Genomic DNA, 9806 nt, shown 5'->3' with positions numbered 1-9806 from the left:
ATATGAAAGCTAGTTGTGATGGACCTTAGAGACTATTACATTCCTTAAGCCTCCTGCCATTCATCTTTCCCTTTTTGCAAAAACATCTTTTAAGTCTAGTCTTTTTTTTTTTTTTTTTTTTAATAAAAGGGAAGAAGAAATTAAGGTTAAGAGGGTGAAAGGGTGTTATGAGATTTGTTCATGGTTATAAAGCTAGTGATAGAATGACCCCAGGTCTCCTCACCTCTAAAACCAGAACTCTTTCTACAAAGTCTTCAGTGGCAGGCAATAAATCCCTTAAGGCTCTGAGTGTGCTAGCCAGTACATTAAACAACCTGGCTGATGAATACTGTCTAAATACAATAATGATGATGATGGTGATAGTTAACATAACTATACTTTGTTTTAAACCCTTTATATTGATTAACTCATGTTACTTCACAATCATCCTATGAGCTAGATCCTATTATTAGTCAACCTCACTTTTCCAGATGGAGAAACGAAGCTAAGGGATATTAAGTCACTTGCCCAAAGTCACAAAGCCAGTGAATGGCAAAGCCAGGAAATAGATTGAGGAAGTCTGGTTCCAGAGCTCTAACACTATTTTATATACACCTTCATATAATTCAGGTAAATTAATTTCTCCATAAATTTTAATTAGGCTAAATGCAACAGTTATCATTTATTAGCACCTATTAATAATCCACACAATATGACTATGTTTTGTCTCACAATATCAGTGTTAAAGGGGTTCTACTCTATGAAGTGCATCAAAGTAACAGCTTTGGGTTCAAATACTACAAAGTGGAGTATGGGTGGATCTTATACAAGCCAGGTTAACTACTTAATGCAATTCCATAAGTACTTCAAACATATGTATCTAAAAGTTTAGCTAATATTCTTCAAACTTGCAGATTTTTCTCTCAGCACATAATTAAGCACAAATTAGGCTTGATAACATGGGTGGATTTATTTCTTGAGATTGGAGTACAAACTTAAAAACAAGAACAGAGCTTTTCATCAAGAATAAACACAAAAATCTAAGTAACAATCCTGCAATCGTGCATTTAAACAGAAAGTACAAATATGAATTCATTCTAATTTGTAACTACATTTGAAAATTAAAATATTTCTCTCCAAATCCCAAATACCACACAATCTTTAACCTGTTTTCATCTTACCTCAGAAACATTTGTCCTATGCTATCAAGAAAATATAGATGAGGATTTTTAATCAGCCTTTATGACCAAAGAAACATTACTTTCCTTAACTTCTGACTTTTAAAATCATTCACCCGTATCTCAGTTCTGAAAAACCATACAATTATATCTCCACTCTAGAAAAAAAAAGAATCAATACAAATATCAAGGAGGCAAGATACTTTCAAGAAATTACAGCAAAGTTCACAAGTGTTTGACTTAGAAATGCACATAACTGTAGTAAATTTTTAAAGTACACTTTATTTGAATGGCTGACATGTAGGAACAGTGAATGATTTAAACACGTATAGAAATGTAGGATCAAAATCTTTAGACTCAAGTACTTGAAAAGTCACTATGAATATGGAAAGATCTGTTTACATAAATATGTATATTTCCTAATGAAAAATCAGGGGGTAGTGGCATCTCCCTGGTCCCTTAACAATATTTGGATTTTCGCAAAGAATTAGCAGCACCCGACCTTAAGTGTTAATTACGTGTCTCTAAAGGACCTATACAACAGATTAGTTGGCAGTGTTCTAGCTTTCGGGAGATGGAAGTGGGTGGGGGTGCAAATATCTGAATATGCATGCACTTGCACATTTAAAATCACCATTCCAAATGGGGGGGAAAGTCACATATTGAAAAAGTCTAAGGAAACCATCTTTAAAGGACCAACAGTGGGCCAGGAACAGTAGAAGCTGAGTAGTAGTCTACTCGATAATGATGGTTCGTCACTCCTCAAAGGCAAGTTGGGAAGAATGAGAATACTCACATATACATAACTACAGGGAGAACTTGCCTCAAATTTTACAATGCAGAACACTGAACAGAAATCTTTACAAAAACCTTCATTCTTGCTTATAACACCAGATGATTTTTTCCTTTTTACCACCATATACATAACATTTAAATATTTTCCTTATAAATATTTTAGAGCAAAAAGAATGTATTTTGTTGCAGTGGTGGCCCACATCTGTACAAAGCAATATAAGCAACATATATATATATATATACACATCTAAGTATGTATGTATATATATAAAATGATTAAGAAAAAAGTGCAAAGAGTAACAGTATTAGGAATTTTTGCTGTTTACAGTAACTATGGTTCAAGTGTGAATATCTATCAGGGGTATATAATCCCTGATTTTAATTAAAATTCAAAAAGAAGCCCACACGCCTAGTTACTGTATAAATATCAGTCCCTTACTGAGTAACTTCCCTTCTCCCGAATCCAGCATTTTCCAGTTTCTAAACTCTTTTCACAAACAGGAAAAAAGTGGTAACAGTGTGTTCTTCCCTTTAACATCCCCAAACTTATGCAAGTTAATTAATTATTCATAGATTCAAATAAGATATTGGGGAAGTCATAACCCGCTTTGATAAAATTAAAGCAAAATGAAAGGCTTTCTGAAGTACAAACTATTGCTCAAGAATCCAGTGAGAACTGCAAACAGACCTTATACTACAAGTGTAATTTAATATGAACACATTTTAAAATAAGTCCCTGTTATCAAAGATAAATTCAGAGTCTAAATCCTTTCTCAGGTTCAGTGCTATGCAAGAGTCATAACTGTAAGCACTTATAATTTCATCTTTTCTAACAGACAAAATGCTTCCTAATAAAATTTGATTAACTACCTATCATTTTACTCTTGGTCTCAGTCTTCTATTTTGAACAAACAAAGAAAGGCGATTTTCAACATTTTTTCAAATATACTTAAGTACTCTTAAGTCATTCAAATAATTACAGTTACTGATTTTAGACCTCCAAGTTTCAAAAAAAAACAGTTCAATTTCCTTTTAAATACATTACTAGGTATTTTTGGTGTGTTTATGTTGTTTTATTCTTCAGGCACTGTAATTATTCACAATATACAATAATTCTATGTCTAACCTATGCAACAATTATAAATCCTAAAATGGTTTCCAAGGTGTTGATTTTCGATGTTATATTATGACTGAATTTCCCATTCAGGATAAATGGTTGGAAGAGAATTTAAAAGGCCTGTAGCACTTCTGCTTTGAGTAGTGTTAATACATATTTTTTTGTCATGCTTAATATTTTTAAGCTTCTCCTGAACTAGGAAGACAATAAACATTGGAAGCTGCAAATTTCCTCAAACTACATTCTACTCCAACTCCAATTTATTTTGTTCAACATTAAATAGTTTTCTCATAAAAACAAGTGTCTTAGGCTAATTTTTAAAAACAGAATTTTTACTCTAAAATTAATAACACAGCTAAAGGGAAACAATTTTTCAATTTCAGCTTCACTAGAACTATGCAAAACTAAGTTAAAGTTGACTCAACAATTATTTTAATCACTTTTGGTGTTTTTTTATTACATCATGTCTTTAGAATGATATACTTTACATTCCAACAAAGCTTAAAACTCTAGAACTGAAAAACCACCAGGCCACTCCTGCACAATTGTAAAGAGAGCAGCATTTTATTTGCCCCCATACATTCGCTCGATATCTTTGAGGTAATGGTTCTTCAGTTCCTTCCTTTTCAGTTTGAAAGCATCAGTGACTAAACCAGTTTCAGGGGTCCATGGCTCCGGGCTTAAGCGAACCTTGATTGGAATTTCAAAATGCTCCAACTTCACTGAAATGAGAAGGGGGCAGGTGCAGGGTGTAGGGGGGTGGGAAAGTGGGGAGAGTGGGAGAGAAACAGTTAATAAAACATGGATTTTGCAGGAATTACCTAGATGATACAGGTGATGAGGCAAACTAATTGTATGTTTGTTAATTAATGATACTACTATCTTACAATTTCATTTTATGTTTCTCAAAGTATATATAAATTGTTTCAGTTGGACAGTTTTGGTCTATGGAGTTTTTATTCTAATATATATGTAGATACCCTCCCCCTTCAGAGTCTTTCTAGTTGTCGTTCCCTCTGCCTGGGATGGTCTCCCCCCTTGTAGATTCACAGTTCACTTCCTTACTTCATCCCAATGTCTGCTCAAATGCCACCTCCTCAGAGGACTTCCCTGACCACTCCTAACAAAACAGAAGTCCTCTTGTCTCTCTATAGCCTCTTACACTATGTTTTCTTCAAAAAAAAGTGACCACTCAAGACATTATATATTTGTGTCACCTATTAGAATGTAAGCTCCATGAAAGCAGGGTCTTTGTTTTGCTCGCTGTCATCCATAGGGCTACACTGACAGCCCTCAATAAATACATACATATTTATTAATTCATCCTACAGAAAAGTAAGCCCCTAGATAGCTGTTCTTCATAAGTTTTATTACACATTCAAATCAGAATCAAAAAGGGGATTGTGAATTTCATACTTTTAAGTGGTATAAGATGCAGCATATACATTATTTGAGATAGACACCTCAACATGTTGAAAGAAATGTAAGAAAATAAGGCCATAGAAGCAATCAATACAGTATTCAATAATTTTAAATTCAATAAATTACATTTCATCAAGTTACTTGTTATTAATACAAGCTCATCCTTAAAATTCTGAAGGCCTATTAACAGTAATGTGAATCTACACATGAGCTTCATTTTATATGCTATTATTTAAAACAGCAGTTTTGAAGCAGCAAACATCTGTATGTTAAAAACTACTGCTAACAGCCTAGGTGACTTTAGAAAACTTGGTTTCAGTGACACGTACAGAAGAACTCAAAGTATGGAAGTTTTTGTCCTATTGCTAGTCTGAGTTTTATGAACGCTTGGTTGAATTAGTGAGTTTCTCATTAAAATGAGAGAAAAATATAAAGCTGAGTGTGTAAAATAATCTCTTTCAAATTACTTAGAACCAACTTCCCAAAAGTAATGCCTGAACAGGTAGTAAAGGAACAAAAAGTTGCTCAAATTAATCATGTTGATATATTACAGCCCAGTTACTCTGGGGTGCCTGAAATAAGCTCATCTGCTCCCAAAGTCACATTTGGATCTCAAGGAAACAACAGATTTGGCTCCAAAAAGTAGGTTCTATTCCAGAAACACTGACAAAATTGAGACAAGGCAGGCACATTATTTCAGTTGCACACAAGCAAATTCAGCACATTTATAAAAGTTCCTATAGTTAATCTTTATTAACTAAATTCCTGTTCAAAGCAAAAAAAAAGGCTACATTACAGGATTTGTTTTGGGAACTCCTAAACATCATCTAGTACCACAGGCTATAGAGGGCAAAGAGTAAAGAGCAGTCACAGTTTCCTATAAGCAGAATAAACTGCCAACAAGTAGGCAAGATTAATGGAAAGAAAAAACAAAAATGATCTTAAAGGTGGCATTTTTATCTGAATTACCTAGGACTCTATAAAATGTGACCAGCAGGTGAGAGCAAAGGACAATTTTTGGTAGTTGTCAAATCACCTGGAAACAATTCCGTAATTTGCTTTCTTATGATACGACATATACCTCACACTTATATTTAAAACATGAAAAGGACTGCTATGAAGTATGTGTAATTTCAGACAGATAAGCTGAATACAATCAAGACTATTTTATACTTTTTTGGCATAAGTCTTGAAATTATAATTTCAAGGAAACAGCTGGCAAGAGAAATCTTTATGGCACAGAAAAGCTTATGATTTATACATTTAGCTCATGTTTAGTTCATTATCCAAATCATGACTTGTTGAATTTCATTCCTTGTTCCAGCACAGGAAAGTTATGGGGGCCCAGTGAGTCTTAGAATTTTATTGGATTTTTCCACCTGATTGTGATACAGCTTGCCTTCCCCATTATTGCTTTTCTCTGTTACATATGCAATGACAAATTATTCAAGTCACATTCTACTCAATGAGTACATTCAGAGAGTGACAACGAATAACAGCCTATTGGGTGAGAAAGTTTTTGAAATATTACATTTAAAGGAAAAAAATCAGGATTTGTACCAATAAAAATTCTGGTAGCCTGGTGATAGTAAAAGTGTGCTATATCAATAATACCATAATTAACAAAACCATCATTAAGAAAAAAATTAAGTCACTGTCTCTATGGTTATAATAGGCAAATGTTATTTAAATAACTTTACAGTATCCAGAGTTGACTATAAGAATGTTCTTTTTGAGGAAATATAGTTTTCCAACATCAGCTTTCTAACTAATATTACTATCTATATTTTGAAACCAAAATGGAACCTAAGTAGTTGATTTAAAAAATTAATAATAGTAGCCTGGTTAGAAAAATAGGTGTCCTCGTGCATCCATGACAAGAGTATAAACTAGTCCAGTTTTTCTGGGGAAAGAGGAGCTATTTGGTACCATAGAAAAAGCTTTTAAAATATACATTTTCTTTGACTCAGAAATTCTATTTTTAGAGATTCATACTAAGAAAATAATTATGTAAGAAAATAACTGAGTATATAAGATAAGTGTTATATTTGTTTACAGTCAGAGGGAAACAGTGGAACTCATCTGGAAAGTCCAACAACAGGAACTTAAATTAATACATTTATACTGGAATACAATTTAGTTATTAAAAATTATAATGTATCTACTGACTTAGGAAAATATTGGCGAGGCTGATAGGTGAATATATACCAGAATGCAATGTCAGCACCCAAAGACAACTACTATCAAGTTATTTTTACTTCCTCCTTATATAATTTTCTACATTGTCCAATATTTATAATGAATATAGATAATCTACAATCAGGAAAATGATACTTTTATTTTTTTAGGAGGAAAAACAAAAGGTTAAAACTAGGTTAACGGCCTCCAATTAAAAATGAAGGTGACACAGTTCATCTCTGCTCCCCCTGTAAAATCATTTAAACAGCTTAAAATAATTTTAAAAATTAAAAAGGCATTAACCACAAGGAAAAATAAACTGAAACGAAAGAAAGAGGACACTGGGTGAGAGAGTTCAATGAAATTTTAGAGGACCAAAAGCAACGGATTAGCAATCACTGTTTGGGAGCCAAGAGAGCCAAAAACTAACTGCCAACAAGAAGTCCACAAGAAGCAAACCAGCCTCCTGAGTTTGTGTCTCTGAGGACAGAGATGAGCAGTACACTGTTCAGAGGACAGTTATCCTTCATCCTGCTCTTGCCCAACCAGGCTAGAGACAGGTTTACTTTTTGGAAAACCTGAACTAGAGATTCTGAGCTCAAGGACATAGATACAACAGAAGGAGAGAAGAAAGCTGGAAACAGAAGGATTCAATGTTAAGACTCACTCACCCCACTATCAGCCCTTTTCCAATTTCCTCTATTTGGCTACCAGAGTATTGGCAGTCAGGCTAATAACCTCGAGAAAAGAGACTGAAGAGTAATCTTTTGAGAATGGAATGACCCAAGACACTAACATTTGAATAACTTTTCAGTGAAGCCCAGTAAAATTTACAAACAGGTTTTCAATATCTCATTCTCAAATGTCAATGGACAAGGATCAGCAGATACACGAAGGGTCACGACCAAAGCAAGCAGCCAGTGGAACTTGGAGGAAATAGCCAATAACAGAAGAAAACTTCATAAAAGGAATCCCTTCAACATCCTCAGAAGAATGAGAGACAAAAACATGGACTGCAGACATGAAAGAACAGGGTGGTACTGAAAGAACACTGAGAAAGCAGGAAAGAGCTCTGGGGAATAAAATTCTGATATTGGAAATTCAAAAGATAGAAGATGATAAAGTTAAGGATGCTGCCAGAATATAAACCCAAAGGATTACATAGAAAACAAGAGAAAAATGAAGAAAATTAGAGGATTAAAGCAGGGGGTTCAACCTCCACATAAAAATAATCTCAGGTAAAAACACAAACACAGAATTTGAAGGGGAATACTGAAAGAAGAGCAAACAAACAAAAGATGATACATGGATATTTCCCAGCACTGCAGGGCAGAGACCTCTAGACTGAAAGGGCCCACACCAAGTAAGTATACACAATGATAAACAATAAAGGACACGTGCAAGGTCACATCATTATGAACTATCGTTATGAACAAAGATGGACCATTCCAAACACAGGCTAGATGACCATTTAGCAGGGATGCTCCAACATGCAATAAATAGATTATTCTACTATATAACATTTAAGAATCCTTCCAACATAGAAATTCATTATACATATTTAAGTAGCAGGTTTAAAAAAAAACATATATTTTATTATTAAAACAAAACAAATAAATAAGCATCTTGAAGAACCTAGTGCATAAGACACCATTAAATGACTTTAAGGGACTTAAAGTCAAGCAATTTCTTACTTACTGGCATTTGCAGCTTCTCTAATTTCTTTCAGTATTTCAGCTTCCATGGCAGGGTTATTGCAGATATCAACCCAAGTTCCCTCCACTCCTTTCTGTTGTGCCAAAAGTGTCAACCTTTTCTGATTAGGAACCACAAAACTAATCACATAGGACTGATCACTAAAAAAATATAAAACAAAATAGAAATTAAAATACTAGAACAAGTATTTGTAAAGTTTTCAATGAAATAGTACATTACAAAATAATTTCAAATGCATATTTCTTTTTGTTACAGTGTCATTAAGAAGTAATAAAGCCCATAGTACTAGCATAAAGACAGATAATCTAAACCAATGAAACAGAGAGCCCAGAGATAAATCCTTGTATATATGGTCAAATGATCTTCAACAAGGGTCCCACGACCGCTCAATGGGAAAATGACAGTCTCTTCAACAAATGGTGTTGAGAGAACTAGATATCCACATGGAAAGGAAAACAGTGTAGGGGTGCCTCAAAAAATAGAAGTAGAACTACCATATGATTTGGTAATTCCACATCTGGGTATATATCTGAAAGCATAAGTGAAATAGGTCAGTCACAAAAAGACAAATACTGTATGATTTTTTAAAATTTTTAAATTTTTAAAAATATACCTTTATTGATTGCAGAGAGAGGAAGAAAGAAGGAGAAAGAGAAATAGAAACATCAATGATAAGAGAGTCATTGGTCAGCCACCTCCTGCACGCCCCCTACTGGGGATCGAGCCCGCAACCCAGGCATGTGCCCTGACCGGAAATCAAACCGTGATCTCCTGGATCCTAGGTTGATGCTCAACCGCTGAGCCACGCCTGACTGGGCTGTATGATTCTATCTATATGTAGTATCTAGAATAGTCAAATTCACAGAAACAGAAAGTAGAATGGTGGTGGCCAGGGGCAGGGCGTAGGGGATAGGGATGGGGATTGTTTAATGGATATAGAGTTTGAGATTTCCAAGATGAAAAATTCTGCAGATTAGTTGCACAACAGGGTGAATATACTTAACATTAGTGAACTGTACACTTAGCATTGGTTAAGATGCTAAATTTTGTCTTGTGTTTTTTAGAATTAATTTTTAAAGGAAGTAATAAAGCCCATAAAAATAACACATATTAAAATATAAAGAAAATGGTTCAATATCTCAGGTTTTTTATTTGGAAAACTTGTAATAGCTGTGTTATCTTCTTGGAAAAACCACTTATGCTAAGTCTCAGTTGTTATTAAAGTTAAATGAAATGAGTTTTGTGGCATAGCTAAGTATTTAGCAAGACACAGTAGGGGTCTAATAGTCAAATTATCTGAATTATTTCAAATAATTTTCAAGCTGTTGAATTCAAGAATGTTCAGAAATGTATAACATTCCCCAACTGTGATGAAAGTTTCATGTTTCCCTTATGATTATACATAATCAAAATTTTTCCAA

General features: G+C 34.0%; 1 protein-coding gene across 2 annotated transcripts in view; it reads right to left on the bottom strand.

The window, feature by feature from the left end:
- Positions 1-928: 928 nt before the first annotated feature.
- Positions 929-9806, bottom strand: part of ACSL4 (acyl-CoA synthetase long chain family member 4) — a 73507-nt gene continuing 64629 nt past the window's right edge. For both annotated transcript variants that reach the window (XM_016198310.2, XM_016198329.2), the window contains 2 exons: positions 8368-8525; positions 929-3791 (listed from right to left, as the gene is read on the bottom strand). In XM_016198310.2, coding sequence (XP_016053796.1) covers positions 3634-3791; positions 8368-8525 — 316 coding nt within the window. In that variant the 3' untranslated portion in view covers positions 929-3633. The remainder of the gene's footprint in view (positions 3792-8367; positions 8526-9806) is intronic.

This window comes from Miniopterus natalensis, chromosome X (genome assembly GCF_054644295.1).
Source record: "Miniopterus natalensis isolate mMinNat1 chromosome X, mMinNat1.hap1, whole genome shotgun sequence".
Taxonomy (NCBI): domain Eukaryota; kingdom Metazoa; phylum Chordata; class Mammalia; order Chiroptera; family Miniopteridae; genus Miniopterus; species Miniopterus natalensis.
Note: the sequence above shows the minus strand (reverse complement) of the source record. Positions and strands in the feature narration are given on the sequence as shown.